We start from the raw sequence: 26485 nt of genomic DNA on the forward strand, positions 1-26485 counted from the left end.
ATGGCACCCGAATAACAGAATCTATTGAAGCTTATGGGAGATGCGCAGACATCATGTTGTATGACCTTTGATGACCTTTGATGAAATATCAGTAACAATAAGCTACAGAATAAGTTATGTTCAAAATGTCGACATTATTTGGTTTTGCTGCAGTGTATTGTTTTGTTTTTAAGTATCCACACACGATTAGAGGCACAGTTTACTGATAGCAAGTCAAATCAGCATGACTTACTCAAGACCCCCCCCCCCCCCCCCCCAGAGAAGAAAGAAGAGAGAAGTCGCCGCAGCAAATCTACGTTCTCCACTTCACCCTGTCATTTGCATCAGACCCATCTTCTGATTTTGTTTCATCAAGACCCATCCAGCAGTTTTTCCGTAATCCTGCTAACAAACAGACAGACATCGTCTTTTAGAGCGACGCCATTGGTCGCCTGATGTCACCTCTAATAATCGTACCTCACTTCTGACCCAATCAGGGACTCAGAAACGATATGTTGCTGCATTAGGTCCACATTAGGACCAAGGCTCCCGACAAGGTCAGCACTAATACCAGAATAGAAAATATCTGCACGCACACACACTCAAACACACACACAAACGTGCACGCGCAAGGTTAACTGGGTTGTTCGCTGCTTTAAAACTACATCTTGGATCCAGTTGAAATTCCTTTCTCCTCATCTCATTTCCTGCTGTGGATTTCTCCAGTGCTAACCACGCTACAGTTTTCTATCTGACTGACCTCTCTCTCTCTTCTGCAGTCTTCCTCTTCTCTCACTCTTGATGGAGTACACACTGCATGTATTTTTCCTCAGTAACCCCCCCACCTCCTCAAACCCCGTGTTTCCCAGGCTCGCTAGTCGAACCACTGAAAGCGTTCACGCTTGCGTATCCTCCAATGGGTTCGCGTCAGAGGCGATTAAAATGAGGAGAGGAGCGGCGCTTCTGTAAAACGTATGAGCGAGCGTGGCCGACAAAAAGGAGTCAACAGAGGAGACTCCTCCATAGCTGTTCATTCTAACCCTCCTCCCGCCATCATTGCTTCTCCTGTTTTGTGTGCACAATCCCACAGGAGTCGCGCACACACGTGCTCCGTGTTGCATGTTTTTTTGCTCGGATACCGGGTGTGAGATATTCTCCAAGGGATTACTTTCCTGGTGAAAAGAGAAAGCTGCTGCTGCTGTTGTTGTTGTTGTTTGTGTTGTTTCCCTGCTTGTTTTGCGAGTCTTAAGAACAGAAGATCTCTCCGGAGGAAGTAAAAGAGGGAGAGATGGAGAAAGAGGAAGCAGCCCAGACACACAGGACAAAAGAGAGCAGGTTAAAGCTGGTTTTGAAAAAATGAAAGTGAGAAAAGCAAGACAAGCTCGACGTGGATGGAAAGCAAAAGAAGCTGACAGAGATTGGATAATGAAGGCGTTAATTTAATGTGTTTGCATGTCAGGCTATTGAAGAGGCTTATCCTTTCTTTCAGAACGGACTCTGCAGCAGCGTAAATATGAGAAACAAAACTTAAAAAGTCTATTTTCACTCCCATGAAGCGACTGGTGCTTATCGACTCGTCCATAAAGACAACGTTCCAACGCTTCCTGGTCCCACCGGCACAGGAAGCTGCGAGTTGTCACCCTGTATCCATCACTGGGGCCGATGCTGCTAAAGAGCCACGGCTGCTGCATCTTTCAGCTCGATATTAGCGAGATCTTTCTTCAGATTGCTTGGTCATAACATTTCTTTTTTACTCATTTTAACGGGGCATCCATTTTTTTTTAATGCTGTTTCTCTGTGCGCCTTTTTGCAGAATCTCACAGAACCTACATGGCAGAGTTTCATTGAAATTGGTGGCACGGTTAGAACACATGGCAGGGAAGAGCCTATAAACCTTTGGAGCAGATCTATATAATAAAGGAATCCATCTATTAATAACAAAACGCAGATAGAAGACTGAGGAACATGAGATGTTCTCCGCAGGTTTATGTCTCATGTCGTACGGAATGAGTGGAAACCTGGAAACTGAGGAGTGCTCTCATCATTCTAAGACAGCTTAGAGAAAGGCCAGGCTACTATTTAGGACTGGAATTCAAAGGGAACTTCAAACGCATCCATTCTGGTGGATGTTTATTAAGCTATAGGTTTACTCTAAATTTGGATATCTGAAAGTTGTGTCGCAGTCGCAAATTAACATCTAAAAAAAGAAAAAGCTTCAAGATGATTTAGTTTTCGAGAACGACCCAGGTGATGCAATGAAAGAGACGAGGAGTTAAACAGATTGGAGGGAATCTAGAAGGAAGATTGCAGGGGGGAGATAGTACAAAGGTGGGAGAGTAAATTAGGGAGATGTAATAGCAGTGGAAAGGGGCAAAGACACACACACACTTTCTGCAGTGGTGTGTGTGTGTCATGTGTTAAAGTGCAGGTGTCTCTGTAAATGGGTGTTGTTATGGTGAATTGTTGTGTAATGATCCACATACTGTGTGAATTAGGCCTTGAGAGAAACAGTCCTAACATAGTGTTGCATTATAAGCCCCACAGAGATCACGTCATCGTCTCCATTTATCTCGGCATCGTCGTCCTCCGCGTCGGAATCTGGACCGAAAGTAAAGACGTGGGTTAGAGCGTCTGTTTCTGCAACTGTCCGGATCTGACAACCTTGACATTCGTTTCCTCCTCGCGAATTGAACGGCCAGCTGTGAGGCCGTGAGAAGGAACCCAGACTCCGAGCCAGCTCTCTCTCCCTCTCTCTCTCTCTCTTGTGAACGCCGGTGTGCTGGAGAAACAGTGTTCCGACTCACTTACAAAACAAGATAAAGGAGGTTAAGCAATGTCAGGCACACTATGCAAGTAAACAACAACCGGTGAAACGATCAGCTGCTTTGGTTTTGGGCTTTTTACGGTTGCTTAATGGCAATGATAAATATCTATAATGTAAATGTTGCCATTTCGGCGCGGGATTGTTGCTCAGCCGGTCGACCTCGTGCCGGCTGAGCAGATCCAACAGTGTGTCAATAAATCACAGGATAGATGCAAACAGGGTAATTGCATGTTAGCGCTTTATGACTAATGTGATTACTCACCTCCTCACCTCGCAGCGATGCCGCACGATACGTCTTTCTTGTCGCAACAGCAACTCTTCGTCCAAACCACTTTTAAGGTTGTTGATGGTGCAAATTGATCCAAAAGTCTAAAATGAAGCTATTTATCCATTTCTTTTATTGTCTGAAAATGATTTCAATACATTTCCTCCTCCACTTAAAGCTTGAATACTTGAATAACTCTCTTATTGAATTCAGACTCCTGTGGAGTCTTGTGGCTCCCAATGGCAAAGAGCAACACAGTATGGAGCAGAGCACTCACTAACGTGGAGGATATCTCGCTCTTTAGGGACTCTAGTACGTGTGTGTGTGTGTGTGTGTGTGTGTTAGTGGGTGGTTGGACCACATTCTTGTGAAAGGGAGTGCTTTCTGTCACACATGTTTGATGAACAGACTGAGCTTCAGCAGGATTCAGGAAATGTCCCACGCAGTGTGTGTGTTGTCATTCATTGATCTGACAACACACACACACACACCTAAGTAGTGATCCTGGCAGCGCTAAGCTCATTGTATGTGCTGTCGTACACACATCGCTATAGCAGCAGCAGGTGTGAACTTGCGTAACGATATTTTCACTTTCTAGGCGTGTGTGGGTGTGAAAGGATTTCTCGTATATTTTGGGTGATTTTCTTTTCTATAAAAAACAGACAGCAGTATTCCTGAATGACATCTGCTCAGTGCTCTCCTGTTGCTTCTTCCTCCTTTCCTTTTGTGCAGGAGAAGCAAAGAACATCCCTCCGTACCCAGGGCCAAACAGGATGAGGGATTGTTACTGCACTGTCAACCTGGACCAAGAGGAGGTGTTCCGGACCAAGATCATCGAGAAGTCGCTTTGGTACGTCGAGAGGAATCGCAGAATAAAACTCCTACATGTGAATGTTTTCAGCCTGGTTGCTGTCATGAAAACATTTTTTCATGTACGCAAACATATTGTACATGGTGGTGCAGTGGGTAGCGCCAGAAGGAGGCTCCTGGTCCAGGACTTTATCAGTTGGGATCAGACGGCCGGGGTTGGCATGCTGGGACGTTTATGAGTCCAATGTTGGCAGGTGCGGAGATCATGACACAATGGGGGGGGCGGGGGCTCAAGAGATTCTCATCGACATGAGTTCCACTGTCGGTTGATTGTTGTGGGCAAACAAAGCTCCAAGGTTTCATGGCGTGATGTAAATACAGTCTTTGTTTCTGATCTACCCAAGTAATAATCAATCATCTGTGGATTAAGATTAGTCGGGAATTACGGTGGATGTTTGGGGCTTCTCCAGGCTCGTCCAACTGACGGGCCCGACCCAAAACTGGCTTAAAAGATTATCTATCTCATCAAGCTTGGGGCATTGAAAAGCCTTGGAACACAGCAAGACCTTCCAGGAGGGGACTGGAAAGTGTTTCTGGGGGGGCGGGGACAGCTGGAACAACCTGCTTAGCCTGTTGCCGTAGATACGGAGATGTTTATTTTCTGTATGAATTTGTCGGGTCTTTGAATTATGTTTGTGGTCGTGGAAGCGAGAGGCTGCACCCGCAGGAGAAAGTATAACACACATAATCAAATTGTCTTTGTGTGTGTGCGTGCGTGTGTGTGTGTGTGTTTGTGGTTTTTGAATTGTGTAACTGACTTTGTTGTATTTAAAAAAAAAAAAACCCCACTTTTGATCTGTGTCTTATAATGAAGACTTAAACTGTCACCGGGACAATAAAGGTCTCGTAGTAATTAGCCTCCAATCTTACAATTCTGTAATAAGGTGTCAATCTTTTTTTTTTTATCTTGGGTGAATGCAATGGATGTTCTGTTTCTAGTGGTGTGATTAAATCAGCGTTCCATTTCTTATCTGTACGCTGTTATAATGTAATGTAGCAAGAGTTGTGATAGCCAGGTGTGACTGATTTTGATCTGTGCCTTGATTTAGGTGGGAGATTTTAATGCCTACGTTTCCCCCCTCACCGCACACGTCCTCATCTTCCAAAAACGATCGACAACCACACTTTTTGATCAAGCGTTGCCTATCAGATGAGAGGAGTGTCTCTAATCACGGTCGTCCTTTTGTCTCCTTTCACCCCCCCCCCCCCCAGTCCGTTCTATGGGGAGGATTTCTACTGCGAGATCCCGCGCAGCTTCAGACATCTCTCCTTCTACATCTTTGACAGGGACGTCTTCAGGAGGGACTCCAGCATTGGTGAGCAAACAGCTGCTGCATCTGCTGGAAACTCCAATAATCAAGAGATTATTGATTTTCTTTTTTTAAACAAACATTTTCTGAAAAAACAAATAGTGCAAATTAGCGTTAACATAATTAAATTCCCTTGTAATTTCATATAATAACAATTAAATTAACTGATTTTTTCAGATTATTGCAGCGACCCCTGAAAGCATTATAACTGCACACAGATCACGTCATTCGTCCCGGCCACGCTTGAGTCATGCATTTTGATTGGATGTTAATGTTTACGAGTTTTTACATATATCTGATTTTGATTGGCTAGCAGGCTTTGTGGCCACAGCAACTTGCTGAGTTATGAGCCAAAGGTTTCAGGAATCAATTAATATTTGATTTTCTTCTGTTGTGTTAACTTGCTAGTTGCTGGATAACCTAGTTAACCAGCAACTGAAAGTTAAGCGAGGAGCCGTGGACCTCGGGGTTGTTCAATCTGTACAAAAACGTGAAATAAAATCGTGTTTTTAAAAGGTGTGTACCAAAAATATTTCTTGGTAGATAGCAGTCATTTCTTGGAGTGAACAAAGTGTGATTCAAACAAATGTTTTATTAGCTTTAGATGTGTATGCCTGCTTTTATTAGCCAACTAGCTGCAGGCTCTAGCCTCATGTTAAACAGTCATTAAAAGGGAAATGATCATCCCTTATGTCAAGTAGTATCTGATATTAGAATATAAAAAGAGAAATGCTTTGGCTCGGTATGTAGATGTCGGATGTTTTCGTAAGTGTCACAGGGTGTGTCGCAGTGCGTAAGTGGTTGGTTTTTTTTTTTTTTTGTAACCACAAACCGAAAAACATTTCTCAGTATGTGATTTATAACTTCAACGTTGTCACCGCTCCTGTTTATTTGTGGGCGGTGTAAACAGACGTTCAGGGTGCTAGTTTCTGTGTATAAGTGACATTTCCAGACCACTGAAAACTGCTATATATGTAGTAATCTTTGAACCTGGTGCATGCATATAAGTGCATGAACAATGCAAAGAAGATTTGTGAGCATGTGTGAATGTTTGTCAGGAGGTGTTTTTGCATTCATTCGGCTTTCTTGTGTGCGCAGGCAAGGTTGCAGTGAAGAAAGAGGACCTGCAGAAATATCACGGCAAAGACACCTGGTTTCAGCTGCAGCCTGTCAGTGCCGACTCAGAGGTGCAGGTCAGTGCAAAGAGAAAACACAAGCTCACATTTTCCCAAAATCAACACGGCACTCTCCTGTAATTTTTTTTTTCATGAGTTTGACAAATAAAGGCCGACTGGGATTAATTGAAATATAATTTCTGTTTGAAAAACAGTCTCCGAGCTGGAGAGTGGTGAATGTAACGCCAACATTCATTTGACGCTTCCAAATGCTTACCATGAAAAATTCATGTTTGAGAAGTTTGTCTTACTTTAGATAAAGGCATCAGAAAGTTTGGTGTTTACTGTAAATACACTCGCATAAATACATTTCAAACAACGTCCGACTTTAAGTTAACCTTTACACATCGTAGTCTTTGTGTGTTTGTGTTTGATGGAGGGTAAAACCCAAACACACACAGCGTGTGTGCACCTGAAACACCTGAGCCCGCAGGGCAATAATCGCACGGCTCTCCGCGTAGACTGTCTGATCCCATTAGTTCTGCTCCATAACGCCTCAGTTTGCCATTGGCTGGTCAAAGAGGGAACTTTATTTACTGCACTTGCCACATTTTCATACGTCGTGGTTTTGATTTGCTGCTTATTTACCAACGGTTCTTACTCCCTTTTTGCATGCCATATATAGAAAGAAAATTGTTTTGGAAATGGTGTGAATCTTTTCCTCGGCTGCGCACACGCTGTCGCCGCTGCTTGGGGAGCCAGGGGGTCAAAGGTCCTCCGTTTCTCGCCGAGCCTGAGAAACAAACACGATGGCACCGAACATGAGGAACAATTTAAATACTGCAGTGTATTGATCACTGGGAAAACAAACAGATGTTTCTTGTTTGCTGCTGTTTGTGACTGGAAAGTCTGCATTGCCAAGTGAATTCTTTTTTATAATTTACTCTATCTGCAGTTAAGCTCCCATTGAGGTGTTGCATCAAGTTCTAAATGATGAGCTAAATACATGTAAATATTTCACTTAAGAAAATCCTAAAGAATAAGATGAATAATACATTCTGAAATCGTGCGTTAATTATATAACGAGCTATTGCCCTACATGCTTTTATAAATACATGTGCTGCATGTTTTTCTATTCAGCAATCTCTCGCTCCCCCACATGCATGGCTGCACAAATGCACACGCAGACAAGAACGCACACAACCGAGCGCATAGTGCCACACACACACACACACACACGGACAGACAGACACATAGTAAACAGTAACATCTGCAGACAGATGGGTGTGTGTTGCCCTGGAGCAAGGATCTGAAACAGAGACGCATTCATCTGAGGAGCCGGGGCAGAGGAAGGATGTGTGACAGAATGAGAGAAAAGAGAGAAAGTAAAAGAGAGGGATCAAATGAAGTAGGAAGATAGAGTGTCTCTCTCCTCTTCCCAATAGAGGACGCATTGTTTGGCCCGTGTGTAGCCGCGTGCGTTTGTTCCCTCGGCGAGAAAGGAACGCCTGTGAGTTTGCATACCGAGGCTGTTAATTAACGGCGCTTTACGAGACAGCTGCAGAGCTGAGCTGTCATTATGCCATTAATCCAATCACTTCAGAGGGAAATCACTTCAGCGTGACATTCGAGCATTTTGTCTTATGGCATCTCTGTTTGTGTACGTTTGACACTTTTTGGTATTAAATGTTGTTGTTTTTTATTTTTTTTATGGGATTTATGGAGGTTCAGTCACATTAAATGGTTCTTCTGTCCGTCCGTCCGTCCATCAATCCGTACTTTGGGGATCTGAAGCAATCGTTTTGGTATACAAACAAAATTGCAGTTAACGGGGACGACCAGAAAAACGTCTTTCGAACTGCCTTCAGTGAATTCTTTGTATTCCATGCTTGTTGGTTTTAGGCTTTTCTTCATAGGAAGTTCATAAATAAGCCATTAGATCTACAAGTGAAGCAGCTGGGTTTGATTAAAACCACGTATTTCCAAGTGTAGTAAAATCTCATGTATTTAAGAGTCCATCACGCGGGGCGGGGCGCTCATTGTTGTTTGAAAAGCCGTAATCTCTATTGCGACTACATTCCCGTTTAGCATGACGTTTCACAGATGAAAAACACGAGACGGTAGCCCTTCGACCTGTCGGTGGAAACGTGACTGGTAGAACATTCCGTTCGTAGAACTTCGTAAGCGTGCGCATTTAAAAAAATAACAAAAAAAACATGTTCTTGTTTTTCTGCAGGGAAAAGTTCACCTGGAGCTGCGTCTGAGCGAAGTTATCACAGACAGCGGCACCATCAACCATAAACTAGCCACACGGTGAGACGACACAGCCCCACATGTGTACACACACACACACACACACACACACTGGAATGAATCTGCTGCTGATGCGTGAATCCGTGGAGGTGGAGGCCTAACTCTGCTACATGTTTGCGTGTTTAGAATGCGCCGGAACACACGCGTGTTGCAGAGGATCAACGAGGTGCCGACGGATTTGACTCCTCAGTGTGTGCCCGAGTGCTTGTTTGCGTTCGGCTTGTTCTGATGATGGCTCCCTTCCCACAGAGAGCATTGTGGGTAAGGAGCTTAGAGGAGGAGGAGGTCATCTAGTCACATTTCTCTAGGAAGAGTGTGTGTGTGAGAGAGAGAGAGAGAGAGAGAGAGAGAGAGAGAGAGAGAGAGAGAGAGAGAGAGAGACTGACTATCTTCGAAGACGAAAAGCATCCCATTGAAAGAACACATTGTGTGTGTGTGTGTGTGTGTGTGGGGGGGGGGGGGGGTCGCAATGATGATATAATTTGTTTCCCCTTCGATGATTATTGTCTTCGGTGCAGAAAGGTGGAACATTCATGAGTAAATGGACTAAAACAAACACGCCTGATGCTCCACCATTGTCTGTCTGTCAGAGGCAGAGAGAGAGAGAGAGAGAGAGAGAGAGAGAGAGAGAGAGAGAGAGAGAGTGGGGCAAGCAGGGGTTATATAAACAAGCTTATTGGACAGGAAGCGCTCTGGCATTAGTGATGCTTAACCCAGCCCACTCCTTATTCCTTATTAGGAACCTGTGTGCGTGTGTGTGTGTGTGTGTGTGTCAGCAGGGTGGTGCAAGCTGTTGCATGTGTGTCGGTTCAGTTGTGGACAGAACTGCGTGTCGCTGTGGATCCTGTGGTGAGTCGTGGTGCGTCACTCTGACACACAGGAAGTGATCCGTCCTGCTGGGTGCCCTGTCCCGTTGGACGCTAATCCCCTTACAGCGTGATGTCATCAGACGGGGATGGATAGATAGATAGAGAGGGATCGAGTTTCATAGATAGATGTCCTGTCCTGTAAGAATAACATGTAGGTGGATTTAAAGCTACATTCACTGTCGTGGTGGGAGAAACTGAATTTTTAGCGCTTTGGTCTCCAGTATCTTTATTTCCTGCTTCCTCGTAGGAAAGCTTCGCCACAAAGAGGCAACCCAACCCTAAAGCAGGCATCACAGTAACGGTGTTAATAATAAGCTTAAAGAATTGCTGAAAAATAACAATAATTCCCACATCAGTTCCAGGTTTATTTTCATTGTCATGTTTAGTTCCATCCAGCTATTCCCTGAAGTTATTCCTGAAGTTATTCCTGAAGTTATTCCAGCAGTGTTTTCCATGTGGGCGATGTCCACCATTTGATTTGGGATAGGCTTTTTTTAAATTCCGGAGCCAAACTACTGCCGTAATACCAACCTTTGTAAACCAGTCGGCTTGCGTTGTGTGTGTCTGTGTGTGTGTGTGTGTGTGTGTGTGTGTGTGTGTGCGTGTGTGTGTTCTTCCATCAATGTGTGTGCTTGCCTTTCTGCAGAGTGTTGGAGTGCCAGGGTCTTCCCATCGTCAACGGCCAGTGCGATCCGTATGCTGCCGTCTCCTTACTGGGACCTTCCAGGTCAGATCCAGCGGACATGGCGGAACCAAACGTAATGATCTTTATTACCGAGGGATTTATTCACTTGCTCTTCTGCTCCTCTCAGGTCGGATGCCAAGAAGACCAAAGTAAAGCGGAAAAACAACAATCCACAGTTTGAGGAGGTTTTCTATTTCGAGGTGCGGGTCAGTCGTTACTTCATCTCAGCGTCTGAACCAGTTACGGTTACGATCGTACATCTAGTTCTTGTTGTCGGGACGGGCAGCTCATGTTCACCCAACTGTTTCCTCGTTCGCACCTATTTCTCATTTTTGTTTATGTTGCGCAGCTGCTTCTCCAGAGATCACGTGAGGCGATGCATTCGTCTCTCCTTTCGGGAATGAGAATCTCACTTTAATCCAGATGCCTCCTTATTTTTTACTTTTTATTTATTTATTTTTTTTTATGTGGAAATGTTTGATATTCAGTAGAAGACCACCTTCATTCAAGGTGTGTGTGTGTGTGTGTGATGAAATCCCACTTTCATCATCAGTTACAATTTTGAAATTCTTGTAGCGTGAATCCGGCTTTACAGGAAGTCGTCAGTGAGCCGTCGTGTTTCTGACCCGGCAGCCCTTTTTCTGTTTTCCACCGTTATTATACTGGGAACGGTTTTAACATTTTTTTTTTCTCTGTGTGCTTTTTGTTGACATGGTTTTGTTTTATTCATATATTTTATGATGCACTCATTCACACACACACACACACACACAGTCCCTGTCACACCCTCCCTATTAACCTTCAGTCACCAGCCGTACTGCGCTGACATTTTTTGTGCCGCCCCTCCCTCCGGCCTTCCTGCTGCGGCAGCAGAAGATTGAAGGACAAGAGAGTGATTGATTCCGACAAACGGCCAAACAATCTGGCCCATTGATTTCAATCCGACAAAGTCGTCTCATTTATTCCCCCACCGCATGAGCGGAACCCCGCATAATCTGTGGTCATTTCTCCATGCCCCCCCCCCCCCCCCCATATCCTCAAGCAAACACAGGCCGATCTATCGCATTTCTGTCTTCTATCGTACGTTTTTCCTTCCCTTGAGTTCTATTTTCGCATTGATAGAGAGTTTAGAGCTTGCTTGATTTATTTGGTTTATTCCCACTGGATATCAGTGATCCTGGAAGGAAGAGAAAAAAAAAATCATCTCATCTCCATGGTTTATTCTAAATGTGTCTGCTATCTGCCTTCCAGGTTACACGGCCATTAAGCTACACAAAAAGGCAGTTTGATGTTGAAGAAGACGAGGTCGACAAGCTGGCTCTGAGGTGAGCCGGCGGCTCTTCCTGACGGACGCCGTTTCATTATCAGTCGTATGAAAAGCTGCTCCAGTGTCTGAGCCGGATCCCGTCTCTCTGTGCTCAGGGTGGATCTGTGGAATGCCAGCAACCTGAAATTCGGGGACGAGTTCCTGGGAGGCGTGCGCGTTCCTCTCCGGGCGTTGGGTCAGGCTGGGGTCCACGACGCATGGTGAGAGGATCGCTCCCTCGCATCGCATCATGCATTCTCACAATCGGCCGTTGACTCGTCTTTGTTTTTGTGCCCTTTTTTTGTGGGCTGGGTGGGTTTGAGTCATCGCCGTGGCGTAGACCGTTCTGAGTCAGCAGCAGACCGTTTCCTAACCGAGTCATTGCTTTCAATGTTTCAAACAAAAGGACGTGCAGGCTGAGGCTTCCAGTTTCAGTTCGCTCCCCTTGTATTCACAAATTTGTACTGAGATGAGTTAATTTAGGATTTCCGTTGCAAGCGGTTAAAAACAGACCCCCAACTGCCAGGGCGATGAGAGCAGGAAGAGAGAACCAACGAATATTTGTGACATTCTGTCGTAAAATCTTATTAAATTCATATTAAATGCTGAAAAGCTGAAAGTCAACTCGGTGTCATTCTATTCGGTTGATTTTTCACAAGAATCAACAACCGTCACGCCATATTTATTTTTTACCCTTGATTAAAAAACTAAATATTAATAGTGCAACTTGCAGCGATTCTTTTGCCTGGATCCACCCCAACATTCTGTGTAATCCTGCTAACCGCTAAACAAACGAACGCATCACTCAAACTCCCTGGCTGTGTTTTAGACTTCTAATTCTTAGAATTTTGCGCATGCCTTCGTGCATCATTGGTTCACGTTTCGTTGCTGTTAGAGTCCGATCTAAGCTCTCGTGTGTGTCGCCCCTCTTTAGGTACTTCCTCCAGCCCAGGGAGAACGGGGGGAAGTCGGTGAAGGTGGAAGAGCTGGGCTCTCTGCGTCTGAACATTGTTTACACCGAGGACCACGTTTTCCCCTCTGAACACTACACGCCCCTGAGAGACCTGCTGCTGCACTCCGCTAACGTGGGGGTGTGTGTGTGTGCGCGCAAGATCGCCCCCTCCGCTCTTCCATGACCTACTTTTGCGTCGCAGCATCTTTTCGCTCATCTTTTGACTCTTCTGTTCCGTTCAGCCCGTGTCGGCGTCCACGGCTCACGTCCTGGGGGAGGTGTGTCGAGAGAAGCAAGAAGCAGCCATTCCTCTTGTGCGACTCTTTCTTCACTACGGCAAGATCGTGCCTTTCATCAGCGCCATCGCTCACGCCGAAGTCAACCGCACACAGTGAGCGCCCCCGCGCATTTGTTTTTCCGCATATGTTTTATGGAAATTAATTATTTTTTCCATAATTGTGAGAAATTACAAACAAATCACCGATTAATAATTGTTCAAATTAAAGTATTTCGGGGTCCATTCTTCTTCCAAGTCTGTGCGTATCTGTCCAGTCACTTTTGCATCATTCTGCTGACCAACAACATTTGTTAAGCACACCCTCCCGTCCCGTCTGCCTGCGTAGGGATCCCAACACCATTTTCCGAGGAAACTCTCTGACCTCCAAGTGCATCGATGAAACCATGAAGCTGGCAGGAATGCACTATCTGCAGGTCACTCTGAAGCCCATCATAGATGAGGTACGTCGCCGTGTGCGTTTTATCACATTATTTATCGCTCTGTTTTACCGACTCGTTTTGCGTCTGCGTTTAACGACAGTTAATCGTCTCGTAATTTTTTGCTCAACGATATGAAAGGATATTTCAAGTCTTTCGATGATTTCCCACAGATCTGCGCGGAACACAAACCCTGTGAAATCGATCCGGTCAAGCTCAAAGAGTCTGAGAATCTGGAGACCAATAGAGTAAGAGTGACTTGATTGTGCAAGTCAGTTGTGTGTTTTTTTTTGTGTGTGTTGTTGTCCTCCCGTCTGACACGTCTGCCCCGGCTCTCCTCAGGAAAACCTTCGGCATTACGTAGACCGCATCTTCAATGTTATCACCACCTCTGGCGTTCGCTGTCCCACCGTCATGTGCGATATCTTCTTCTCGTTGAGAGAGTCCGCTGCCACCCGTTTCCAAGGTAACCGACAGGAAGCAGAAGGTAGACGGAAAGCTGGTGAGAAAGAAAAAAAAATGAATAGCGAACAGAGAACATGATTTAAGTTGAAGATCACTTTTTTTTTGTCAAACTGAAAACAGAATTTGATACAGTTGTATACTCTGCTGCCTCCTCCTGGTAGGGTTAGAGCACTGCAGCCACCGAAGCTGTTACACACATTATTTAGGATGAATGAAATAAATCATAGTCCGGCTGTTTATGTAATGTCTTAAATCCATGTTGTTGTTTTTCCCTCTATAGTGGACCAAGATGTGCGATTCACAGCAGTGAGCAGCTTCATTTTCCTCCGTTTTTTTGCTCCAGCTATTCTCTCCCCTAATTTATTTCATCTACGACCGCACCACCCGGTGAGTCCAACATGCAAAGCACAGACATATAAATGTTCGTTCTGATGATGTTAATAATCAATATATTTTTAATAGTATATTTGTAGTATTTGGTTCCATAAGTTCTTCTTAAGCACCTCTCAATGTTGTCATGAAAGCTGCAGGTCAAAGTTCATGTCTGAGTTTTGAAGCAGCATGTTTGACCCTGTTTCGTATTTTAACACAATGGTTTTGGTCAGAAGAGATTCTTGTAATCTGATTGATGTCGTGTCACGCCTTTGTAGGATCCCGCCACCTCTCGAACCCTTACCCTCGTCTCCAAGACCATTCAGACGCTGGGAAGTCTGGCCAAGTCGAAATCTGTGAGTTTCTCACATTAAAGTGTTTTTTTTTTTTTCTGGTTTCATTTGTGTGCCTGAACTAGAATCTTTCTGTTCCTTACTTTTATTCTGTTCAAGGCTAACTTCAAAGAGTCTTACATGGCGGCGTTTTACGACTACTTCAATGAGCAGAAATACGCAGACGCTGTGAAGAACGTGAGTTTTACATTTAGTTTCTTCTTACCCCACAGTAAAAGCTTTATCGACATTCTACATATGCACGTTTAAATACTTCAGTTATTATACTGAAGTTACCACCATAATAAATCTGTTATAATATACGGCATCCTTTGCTTCCCGCCACAGTTCCTGGATCTGATTTCCACCTCCGGCAAATGGGATCAGAAAAGTATCGAAACACCGATTATGCTCAAAGAGGGGTAAGGAGCCCAATGATTAGAGACGTATTCCTGGGAAAAGTTTTAAAAAAGCATGAATATGTGTTAATATGTGAATATGTGTATTATTATTTTTTAGAATGCTTTGCTTTCTGTGTGAATCAACAACAAGTTGATTCGTGAGCTTTACGGTTCGTGAGGACTCCGCTGGCTGTTTCCGGTTGTTATGCTAAGCTAAGATAAGCTAATTTGCTGCTGTTGCCAATGTTCTCAACCAAGAGAATCCCCAAACAAGACTTTTTTTTAAGTGACTCTAAAGTGGAGCTGGAAGCTTCCCTTTGAACCCTCGTGCTTTGAGTCAGTGAGGCTGTAAAACTGACGTCTGACGACACGTGAGACGAGATTATGATGCAGCCGAGCCGTGGAGGCCAGACTTTCCACTCATCCCACCCCCCCCACCCTCTTTTTGTTTCTGCTACCGGCCGTAGGAGTGTAAAACTCAATATAAAGAGGGTTGATGGGGAGGGGCCGAAAGGCTCAAAGGAAAGGTAAGAGTCTCTAAAAGATCTTTGCCCTCGTAACCCCTCCTGTGTGCACCGTGATCCCCGAGAACCAAGCCGGCCCGTTTCCCTCCCCGCCAGCATCGTGCACCGCCAGCTGCTGCTGCGCCACATACAACAGCTCTAGGTGTTATATCCTGTTCCTTTCATCCTATGGCCCACAGTTGCTTAAACACAACCCCCCCGTGCTTTTACAGGTTTTATCACAGCAAGAAATGCTGTGAATTTTTTTTTTTTCAAGCTAATGTCGTTTGCTGGTCTCATTTATATTATTACCATGTAGAAATGCTGTTAGAGTTTAACATCTGCAGGTTTCTGGGGCTTCTGTAGCTCTACTGCAGTAAGAGTCACTTAGTGCTTCAGGGATCCATTGAAAAAAATCAGTACAAAAAAGTGATTATATTTATATATTTCTGTGATCTGTTGACGTTTTAAAGTGAGTTTTCTTTTTCTCACCAATGTCTCCTCTCAGATTTATGATAAAAAGGGCACAAGGGAGAAACCGGTTTGGAATGAAGAACTTCAAGAAGAGATGGTTTCGCCTGACCAACCACGACTTTACCTACCACAAAACCAAAGGTGAGGCCAGAGGTCGATCTGGAGCCTCTTACGGCTGTTTCCTCCTTTGTTTTTGCTTGTGGTTGTGTCATAAACCGCAGGAGGGAGGGAGAGAAGCTAAATTTAGCCTTTAGCACCGAATGTGCGTTCGACACATGGCGGAGACTGAGCTGCAGAGCGGGAAATGTGTGTGTGTGCGTTACATCTAAACAAGGATAAAGAATGGCTTGATGCAATTAATTTAAAAAAAAACACAAAAAAATAGATGAAAATGACCTACATTTTTTATTCAACATCCTTTTTGTCATCCCTACTGTGTTTCCTCTCACTTCCAGGCGAGGGCGCTCTGTGCAGCATCCCCATAGAAAACATTCTGGCTGTCGAGCGGCTTGAGGAAGAGTCTTTCAAGATGAAGAATGTAAGGAGCAGCCCTTAGCAGATTAGTAGAACTGTTCTTCCCTAAATAACTTGTAAAGCTTCTCCTCTCACCTCCTGTCTCTTCTCCATCCTCCAGATGTTCCAGGTTATCCAACCGGAGCGCGCACTTTACATCCAGGCCAACAACTGTGTCGAAGCGCGCGACTGGATTGACATCCTGACCAAAGTCAGCCAGTGCAACCGCAAACGCTTGAGCACCTACCATCCTTCAGCCTACCTCAACGGCCACTGGCTTTGCTGCAAGCTCTCAGCAGACGGCGCCCCCGGGTGTACGCCCTGCACGGGGTGTGTAAAGCCGAAATGCGACCCAGGATCAGGTTCCTGAGCTTCGTGTCTGCCTCTCACTCTCCCGTTTTGCATCTATTTCTCAGAGGTCTCCCTGCAAACATCCAACTGGACGTCGATGGCGACCGAGAGACCGAGAGGATTTATTCCCTTTTTAGCACGTACATGGCCAAACTGATCAAAATGCAAGGTCAGAAACAGAAACCAACAAGCCGCGGCCATGCACATTCCAGTGTTGACTTGTTTGTTGTCATGTCCCCGCAGAGGCCTGCGGCAGCAAGTCCGTGTACGACGGGCCGGAACAGGAGGAATACTCCAGCTTTGTCATCGATGACCCCCAAGAGACCTACAAAACTCTGAAGCAGATCGTGTCCTCCGTGCAGACCCTGGAGCAGCAGCACACCAAGTACAAGCGGGACAAGTTCAAGAAGACGAAGATCGGCAGCCAGTATGTGATGTGTTTGTGTTTGATTTTATTTCTGCAAGCAGCTCAGATTGTGTTTTGTGACGCAATCAAAGGCGCAAAGGAAGCTGAGAACTGCCAGGTTTGAGCAAAGCCCTTTGCGGACCAGCGGATGGCAGTGTACAATGTGTTTAATACAGTACTGTAAAATACCGTCTCTGCTTTGTTTCCTCAGGGAGCATCCAATCGGAGACAAGAGCCTTCAGTGCTACATCCGGCAGCAGTCGGAGAGCTCCACTCACTCCATGTAGCCGTTTCTACGACAGCCACAACCAGCAAGTTTTTATTTCACCACACAGAAATCCGTCGTCACAAAGCTCTGTGTCAATTTCTGACGGTCAAATCTTTAATTTTTTTACTGAGAATGAGATAAAGAAAAATGAATACGCCGATATTTTCACAGTGCTTGAAGATGCTCTTCAAACAAAATGTTTCGCGTTTTCTAAAGACGTTTCTTGAAGCGGGTGAAGCCATTTTTGAAAACGAGGCTCGCCTGACTGGCTTATTTATTCAGTTTTTGGGGGGCAGTTTGAAGAGTCGCTCCCAGACTGAACGAGCTGCGTGGATGGGAGTTATTTTGCAGTCTCTCAAGGTGCATCCCTCCATATTTTTTTTGGAATAATTACCTCAGATCAGCAAGAGGAACAAAAGAACAACAGTGGAAGAGAGGAATGAATGAAGAGACAAACACGCCACGCATCCATGGCGGTCTCTCCGATGATGTGAAGAGAGACAGAGCAAACTGGACGGTTTCGACAGTGACCGAGACGCACTTTACTCACCTCCAAATCTAAGGATGATCAAGCCTCGCAGCACATTTAAAAAAAATAACAACTTATTTTATCTGTTGGATTTGTGTTTGGTTATTTTAATGGTTGTTGAGATGTTCCATTGTATTTCACTCCTGAAGGAAGGACAGTCTGTGTATATATATATATATTTTTTATCATCCCTAACTTCCTCAGGAAGGCTGTGAAGCTCCAGGGCACACGAGAAGGGATTTTCGGGACCAAGCACACAGCTAAGAGAAAACAAAAACTCCAAGTACAATTGTTATCCCTCATTTTTTTTAAATTCTTTATCAAGATGTTCAAGTATTCACAGTTCATTCCTTGTTGCGTTGTGTTAAATAAGTGAGGCTAAAGGAATAGCTAGTTTTTAACGCGTTGTTCTGCCTGTACTGATTGAAACCCCAGCCGTGCCCGTCTTTGTTTCTTAGTTTGCTGGATTGTTGTTCGACTGCATGTTGGAACAGTTTGGTCGAATATGAGCAAAAAAAATAATTAGATAAGTCCAACTTCATAACCGTGATATTTTATAGGAATCCCAATTCACTTGCAGCATATTTAGAACGTTTATTTGGTATGCTTATTATTACTTCTCCTCCCTATTTATGCGCATGAAAGGGGCAGAAGATCAGAAACACCTCAGGATTTAACGCAGTCCAGTCGCTATGACATCACTGCATGACTCAACGCCTCTATGGCACTGATGGAGAACATCAAACGCATCTGTGCAGGCGTACCTAATAAAACGGCCACTGAGGAATAAACAAAAACAGTTCGTTTAAATTCCACCATTTTCAGTCACGCTTCATTTTGCGCACACATTCCGAAAACATTTAGTACTTCCACAAAAGTAAGCTGTGGAAGTACAATATTGTGATATTTTGACGCTTTTAAGATGTGCTGTTCAGAAACTGAGCTCAGAGTCACGATAAAGCTCATTCAAAATGCCCTCAAACTGCATCCAGTCAACAAGCGTACATTTGTTTTACTCTGTGCAACTAAAGAAAGAAGTAGAAACTGTCTGCACAGCCTTTTATTAATCATCAGTGTAGCGTGCTAACATTGTAACCCGTCTCTAGAGTTACGACCTTATAACGTGTTGCCTGCTGAAAACTGCAGCTCTTCTGTTTCTTGAGTAACTGATGAAATATATTTAAGGACATTCCTCTGGGAAGCGGCGCAGACGGCCTGTCGATGGCACCGGGTTTGTGTTGTTCTGTTTCCCAAAGGCCGCCACAGTCACTAATTACTCGCTCCCATCGGATCAATGCATAGGCGCTGTGTAGCAGTGATGACCTTTGTGCAACCAATCCATTACAAAAAGTTGTTTTTTTTTAACACATTTTACCAAACTAAGCAGCTGGTTGTGTCGTCTCACGATCCCAAACGGTGCCAGTCATCACTTTTATAAAATTCCTTTTCGGGAAAGAAAAAAAAAAAGTCCTTGTTAACATGTCTTTTATATATAAATCCTTTATTATTATTATAGAAGCAGATGGAAAAATTATTATTTGTGGAGTAAGTTGATCTCAGAATAAGAAAGGTTCTCAGCAGTTTCACTCTGTTTTCTATCTCTTACACAATTCTTGGTGCACACTCTGAAATGAATGGCCGTGGTGTGTGTGTGTGTGTGTGTGTGTATTTTGTGCATATGTATGAGTGTGTGTGTTTGTGCATAAGTGATTGATGTGACAGGTTGCGTTGCCAATTGAATTAAACTAGTGTTGCAGGTCGGAAGCGGCAGTCCGGCCTGCAGTCGTCTCCCTGTTGCTCTTCCATAGAACCACGGTTCCTTTTAATGGAACCTTTGCCAATATATTTTCCCCAACACACACACACACATATATATATTTATATGTACCAGTGAACACAACAATGGAAATTTAATAAAGCAATGATGCTTGAATATCTTTTTCCAACCACTTACAAACGGCTCAGGATTATGAAATCCCCCCCCCCCCCCCCCCCCCAGGAGACTTGGACTGAATTTTAAAAAGCACAAAAAGATCTGTTTCTTATTCCTAACTTGGTTTATCATAATTATTGTCATTTGCAGCCAAACCTTCCCAGAAACACTGGTTGAGTGTGTGTGTGTGTGTGGCGGGGGGGGGGTCTGTTCCAGTAATGGCAAAACCCCATCTCCCCACGAAGGAATGATTTATGCAATAATGTTAAAACACTCTATAAACCAATCAAAGCAACACAAATTAACAATGCACATCTCCTGATGTCTCATTACAAAGAGAGAGCTGTATTTTGTACAAATATTTTAAAAGTATTGAAGTAAGCCTGTCATGTGTACAAAAAAAATGGATGAGTGGTGAAAATGCGATGTGTGTATTTCCTGAATAACAAAATGAAACCGATATTAATGTGTGTCCTGCGTCTTTCTTGATCAGTTCAGTGTCTCTGAAGGATTTTGTTTCAGTCAAGGATGACTTTTTTAATGAATTGATCACTTTACCCCCCCCCCCCCCATCTTCAGATTTTTCTTAACGATTATTCCTGGTATTAAATGAGATAAATCCATGCATGGTTGCAGGTTTGATGGTGGGAGATCCCCCCCCCCCCCAACACTAAAGCAGATATAGGCTGACTTTGCGCGTAAACCTGCTGCGCAACGGGACAAGAATCAATGCGCCAAAGTGCGCGTCGACCCATTTCAATTCATGAGGCCACCCCGGAGCGGCGACATGTTTGCATGTGAGGTAATCCAAGCTCACATCCCTCCTCTCCTCTGCGTGCCCCCCTGACCCCCCCCCCCCCCCCCCCCCCTCCCACGACGAAAACACTTTCGGGAAAGAAAAACGTGTTTTTTTTTTTCTGCGTCCTTAATCAGAGCCAAACGGCGGCCTGGGAGGAAGAACGGCTCCACCATGAAACGCGCACTTGGAGAGTCCCTGGCTTGTCTCGTGTTTGTTGTGACGCTCGTCGACGCGGATCGATGTGAGTAATGCGAGCGGGTCTCAGGTCTACGTGGTGTGAACAAAAATGAATTTAAACGGAAACCGTGATTAGGGGGGGGGGGGGGGTCACGACTCCTCTCTAAGCCTTAAAAACAAAGAGCTGCTCAACAACCGGGAGGTTTATTTCTGGGAAGTAATGGTTTCGCAATAAACCGTTTCTCCCGGTCCAATCCTCTAAAAGTCATTCGATTTGTCCACTTTTTGTCCGTGAAGGCATCATCCAGCCTGAAATTCCTGCGTGGATCAGTCATGCGTTATTATAACGCAGCCTGGCCTGAATTAAACACATTCCTGATTGGAAGACAAACAATTGTTCCAAGGTTCCAAATGTAAAATGTAAAATGCAAAGACTTTTAACTTTGACTCTCTAGATGACTTTTACAATGTCAGGATGACTTTTGGGTATTTGTTTGACTGTTGCGTGTCTCCCAGTCTTGACTCAGAGCGCAGCCTCCCAGTTCCTGAGGAGGCACAGGAGAGCCAACTCTCTGTTTGAGGAGAGCAAGAAGGGCAACCTGGAGAGGGAGTGCATCGAGGAGCTGTGCAACAAGGAGGAGGCCAGGGAGGTCTTTGAGAACCAGCCAGAGACGGTCTGTCCCACAACACAATTTATTATTATAGAGGAGTGAAAAACCCCAGAACGGTTTCACATTGGACTTTTTGGGGGGAATAAAATCTAACATTTTCTTGCAGAAGTGATCAATTCTCTCTTTTTTTTATTGATTCATTGATCGCATTTTCAACCACAACTCGGTCACTATCATGTCACGGAAACTTTGCACAATTGTTTGATTAAAGCCTCTAAAATCGTATTAAAACTCTTGCCTGTTTTGTTTTTCCAGGAATATTTCTACCCCAAATATGTTGGTAAGTCTGCAGTATTCAGTGTGTTTCAGGTACCAGGCTTCTTTTGGGGGGGGGCACTATACCATCCTGTTCCGATCTCGTTGTTGCAGCGTGTCTGGGTTCACACCGAGTCGGCATCAACAACCAGCACTCGGATTCTGCCATCCCATCGGACCTTCGCACTTGCGTGAATGGTGAGGGTCTCCTTTAAAGGGGGGGGGGGGGGGGGTCGTCAACGCCTGTGTGTGTGTGTGTGTTACATGCAATCTTGTGGTTGTGCGGCAGGGATCAGTAACCAGTGCGCGCCGTATCCATGCTACAAGGAGGGCTCGCAGAAGTGTTTGGACGGCCAGGCTTCCTTCACGTGCGTGTGCAAGCCCGGCTGGAAGGGGTCGCGCTGTGAGGATGGTGAGCCCAGACGCACGCTTTTGGATTTTAAAATGTTTAAGCGCGGTTTGTACGTCCTGGATCGGTATTTAATTGTGATTTTATTATTTTTCGTAGACTTTCACGCAGCACCTTTGTGATTTCAAGCATTAGATGAGCTCCCGCTGGCTTCTGACAAACGTTATTTCGCGATGCTCTTTTACTCTTCAGACATCGACGAGTGTTCAGATCCTGAATTTCCTGCTGGATGTGACCAGAATTGCAACAACTTCCCCGGCGGATTCCAGTGCTCGTGTGAAGAGGGCTACTTCGCTTCCAACGAAATCAACTGTGTGGGTAAGATTTCATTCTTCTTCTGTTTCTAGAGTGTGAAATGATAATGGCTCGCGATATAATTATAATAGCAGCCCCCGTTTCCACATGCTGCATTATTCCTATTGGGAACTTCTTCTCTTTTTTTATTCAGATTCAGCGTCCTTCATAACAAAAACTATTCTATCCAGCTGGTGCCCTCGGGGTCCGACCGTTTGTTATTTCTAAAGCTGACCCACGGACAGTCCACTCGGTGTTTATCTTTGCGTGTGCCAAAACGCTTATCGAGGACAAAGTCCTCTCGAACATGAACTGAGTCAGTTTGGTAAATTAGCTTTGTTTTTTTGTTTTTTTTCCCCTCGCTTTTAGATTCAGAGGACCCCACAGATGATGTCATTATATGTCCTGCATGATATGTCGATTCCCAATTATGTGAATACTCTCAATCTTGTCCCGCGTTCACATTCCGAATGAGGCGGAAGTGCTTATTTGTACATAAACTTGCGTGAAACTCACGCAAGTTTACGTTCAGGAGAGAGAGAGAGAGAGAGACAGAAAACAAACGGCATGTTAGCTTATTAATTAATTTCTATGCTATTAAATGATTGTAAGGAATGGAAGTTATTGTAATGCATACATATTTCTTAACGCAGCCAAAATTTACTTTTAACTAAGTCCATATTCAAATTCAATTCAAATTTAAAAACCCTTTTATTTATCCCTGAGGGGCAATTAAATACACAAATAGCAGCATCGACAAAAAACAGGACCAGATCAAACAGAACATCAGACACAAAGTTACCTGTTTTTTTTGGGGGGGGGGGGGGGGTTAATGGGATAATATTAACAAATGATCTCATGACCATCTGCCCATTGTCGCTTTGGATCTGCTGTTTTCCAGACATAGATGAATGCCTGTTGTTCCCCAGGATCTGTGAAGAACCGGCGCGATGCGTCAACACGCCGGGGATGTACGAGTGCCGCTGCCCCCGCGGTTTCAAATACGACTTCCCCTCCAGGAGCTGCAATGGTGAGGTCGTCCAGTCTCTGTTATTCAGAAAGCCCCCGCAGCCCTAAAAGGGGAAAAGGAACCGTCACGGATTCTTCTCCTGTCGTTGCAGATGTGGACGAGTGCAGGCTGAACGTGTGCGACGGGATTTGCGTGAACACCGCGGGCGGCTACACGTGTCACTGCGACGGTCGCCGGGGCCTCCGCTTGGCGGAGGACGGGCGTTACTGTCAAGACATTCCCGTCTGTGTCGATTTGTACGACTACAAACACCCTGAGATGCTTTACCTCGGGGATCAGTTCACAGGCTTTCCCGTCATCTTCCTGCGTTTCCGCCTGCCGGGGAACACAAAGTGAGCGCCGCCGTGTGTCTGCGATGGCGTCCGGATCGGATCTATTTCCAGCCTTTACAAACCTGTTTTCATACCGCCGTGAAAACGATCCGATTATTTTTCTTCCTGTTTCCATCTGTCAGGTTTTCTGCAGAGTTTGACTTCCGCACGTTTGACCCAGAGGGGGTCGTGCTGTACGCGCAGTCGTCCCTGGATTCGTGGTTCATGCTGGGGCTGCGAGGCGGTCGCATCGAAGTCCAGTTCAAAAACCCGCACGCGTTCAAGGTCACCAGCGGAGGCAAAGCCGTCAATGACGGCCAGTGGCACGTGGTAAGAAGGCGCCGCCATCCATCCATCCATCCACCATTCCCTTCCGTATTCCATAGAGGTAGTGTTCCACTGGTGGGGGGGGATCTTCTCTGGTAACAGATCTCTGTGGACGAACTGGAGAACAGCATCAGCGTGAAGATCAGCAAGGAAGCCGTGATGAGCATCAACAGCCCGGAGAGTCTCTTCACGCCGGTGAACGGGAAACTGGAGACGCTGGTCTACATCGCCGGCCTGCCCAACCGCACCAACAACATCATCAAACCGGTGAGCGGGTCGTCTGGAGCGGCTGGATTCCGGCAACGCTGTTTCACGGGGATTTGTACTGGACCAGCTCTCATCCATTGTGCCTGATGATGATGATGATGATGAATATATTTATTAGATTGAATGTTAGAGTACAAGTACAGTCACACAGTAGCATGTATTACAGTACAAATACAGTCAAACATCCTGTCTAAGAGGAGCATTTCAAAAAAGCCCTTAGGTCTTGTTTCTGTTGAAAGTCCTTCGTACATAAATCATCGACATTCAACAATACAAATTTAACAATACAAATAAAAATAAGACCAAATATTAAATTACTCAATTGATGCAAAATAACAATAAATTAAAAAAGAAATTTACACCACAGATGCAAAATAACAATAAATTAAAAAAGCCTCCATGCTGTCTGTCAGATCAACCCCCGCCTTGACGGCTGCATCCGGGGCTGGAACCTGATGAACCAGGGGCCATCGGGGGTCAAAGAGATCATCCAGGACAACAAGAGTAAACATTGCTTTGTGAATGTGGAAAGGGGCTCCTTCTTCACCGGCGCAGGACTCGCGCATTTCAACATTGACTACAGTGAGTAAATGAAGTTCCGGTGTCGGGATGAAGGGCGGCGCTCCACCATTGATCACGTCCTCCCGACGAGCATGGGTGTGTCTATCCAGGTGAATCCGGGAGCTGGAACGTGGATGTCAAGATGAAGATACGTCCATCCAGCAGCACTGGCGTCCTCTTTGCTCTCGTGTCCAACGGCACCGTCCCGCTGTCGGTCGCAGTTGTAACAAAGGGACAAGAAGACGCCGTGAGTTCATTCATTCAAACGTGCCGACACGTCAGATGTGCATTCCTGCACTTCCACACTCAAGCGCTGTGCTTTCCCCCAATGCTCCAGAACCTGCAAGTATTCTTGGATGGCGTCTCTGTGGCAACGCTGGACTCTCTCATGTTGTGCTATCCCGACCGGCTGTCGGTGCAGCTCAGTGTGACGTCCACAGATATCCAGATCTCAGGCAATTCCTCCACTGTTGCCTACATGAAGCCCGACGCCCTGCAGGAGGCGCTGCGGCGCCTCAACGCCACCATGCAGAGCTCCGTCAGTACGTATATCGGTGGGATACCAGGTAAGTCAAGCAGGACGTGCAGACGTCTCTTCTGGAGATACAGAAGAGCAAATAGCTGTATATGATCGTACCCGAGAATATGAACTTTGTTTTTTTTGTTTTTGTTTTTTTGGCTTTAAATTTAAATTTAAATTTAGCATGTCTGCCAGAATTTTGCAAACCATTTTCTTGTTTTAAAAAAAAAATTGTGAGCTAAATGCTAATGTCAGCATGCTAAGTTGATGATTAGTTAGCTTTAAGTTTACTGATGTTGTATAACGTACTGATAAGCACTAAACATAAAAGTGTGGATAAGGATCATGTGCGTTACAGGATTATATATTCCACATTTTAACTTTCTAAAGCGCCGCTGGACCAAGCGTTTGGATTTTGAGACCACCATTATAAACCCCGGAGCCTTGCCACTTAAATAAAACACCAAGATGATACCATCTCAGAGACATTTGAGGAGCAGCGAGTTTATTAAATTAAAGTATTCTCGGTGTGTCCCTTCTTTGTTCCCTCTCTCAGATAGCGTCCCAGTGCCCGCCACCCCCGTGACGGCCTTTTACCACGGCTGCGTGGACGTCTCCATCAACGACCGGCAGCTGGACTTTGACGAGGCTCTTGCCAAACATAACAGCATCAAGTCCCATTCCTGCCCCCCCGTGTCTGCCCCCGAGAGTCCCCCCGATGCCCCGCACCCACACATGGACTGAACCTCATTAGCAAACTTGGATCATGGTGACTATCCTGATATTTAGTCAGAAATCCCACAGCGGCCACTTCTTGGGATTATTTCGGACTCATAAATAGAGAGTAGGTGGGAGGGAAGAGATGATGGGAAAGGAGAGGAGGTAGACGGTTATAGTCGTTTCTGTTGACGTTCCTCGAGAGTTGATTCTAAGCTTTGTCTTGTCTATTTCCTGTTTCGGGAATATCTTTTTTTTTTTTTTGGGGGGGGGGTGTTTTTTGTTCTTCCAGCGAGCTAATCTGAGGCCGGCTGGCGGAATGACGTCGCTCTAGCGGTACCGAATGAATTACCGTTAATGCCTTCCAGCAGACTCCTGGAATGAGCTGAGCTCTCGAG

General features: G+C 45.1%; 2 protein-coding genes across 2 annotated transcripts in view; both read left to right on the top strand.

Annotated features, from left to right (window-relative positions):
* rasa3 (RAS p21 protein activator 3) overlaps positions 1-17353 on the top strand; it is a 19470-nt gene extending 2117 nt beyond the window's left edge. Inside the window, exons 2-25 of the mRNA XM_068750497.1 lie at positions 3801-3918; positions 5151-5254; positions 6347-6441; positions 8600-8676; positions 10192-10272; positions 10358-10430; positions 11482-11555; positions 11653-11757; positions 12471-12627; positions 12731-12879; positions 13112-13226; positions 13376-13450; positions 13545-13668; positions 13948-14054; positions 14318-14395; positions 14492-14569; positions 14720-14793; positions 15240-15299; positions 15784-15902; positions 16205-16287; positions 16384-16592; positions 16679-16782; positions 16857-17040; positions 17231-17353. Coding sequence (XP_068606598.1) covers positions 3801-3918; positions 5151-5254; positions 6347-6441; positions 8600-8676; positions 10192-10272; positions 10358-10430; positions 11482-11555; positions 11653-11757; positions 12471-12627; positions 12731-12879; positions 13112-13226; positions 13376-13450; positions 13545-13668; positions 13948-14054; positions 14318-14395; positions 14492-14569; positions 14720-14793; positions 15240-15299; positions 15784-15902; positions 16205-16287; positions 16384-16592; positions 16679-16782; positions 16857-17040; positions 17231-17306 — 2519 coding nt within the window. The 3' untranslated portion in view covers positions 17307-17353. The remainder of the gene's footprint in view (positions 1-3800; positions 3919-5150; positions 5255-6346; positions 6442-8599; positions 8677-10191; positions 10273-10357; positions 10431-11481; positions 11556-11652; positions 11758-12470; positions 12628-12730; positions 12880-13111; positions 13227-13375; positions 13451-13544; positions 13669-13947; positions 14055-14317; positions 14396-14491; positions 14570-14719; positions 14794-15239; positions 15300-15783; positions 15903-16204; positions 16288-16383; positions 16593-16678; positions 16783-16856; positions 17041-17230) is intronic.
* A 3366-nt stretch (positions 17354-20719) lies between these two features.
* On the top strand, positions 20720-26114 carry pros1 (protein S). The gene is made up of 14 exons (XM_068740955.1): positions 20720-20789; positions 21242-21399; positions 21652-21676; positions 21766-21849; positions 21941-22063; positions 22253-22378; positions 23256-23384; positions 23476-23716; positions 23839-24025; positions 24125-24289; positions 24703-24871; positions 24961-25097; positions 25188-25416; positions 25927-26114. Exons 1-14 carry the CDS (start codon positions 20720-20722, stop codon positions 26112-26114), a joined length of 2031 nt encoding a protein of 676 aa, XP_068597056.1.
* Positions 26115-26485: the final 371 nt, after the last annotated feature.

Source organism: Brachionichthys hirsutus, chromosome 1, assembly GCF_040956055.1.
Source record: "Brachionichthys hirsutus isolate HB-005 chromosome 1, CSIRO-AGI_Bhir_v1, whole genome shotgun sequence".
Lineage (NCBI taxonomy): Eukaryota > Metazoa > Chordata > Actinopteri > Lophiiformes > Brachionichthyidae > Brachionichthys > Brachionichthys hirsutus.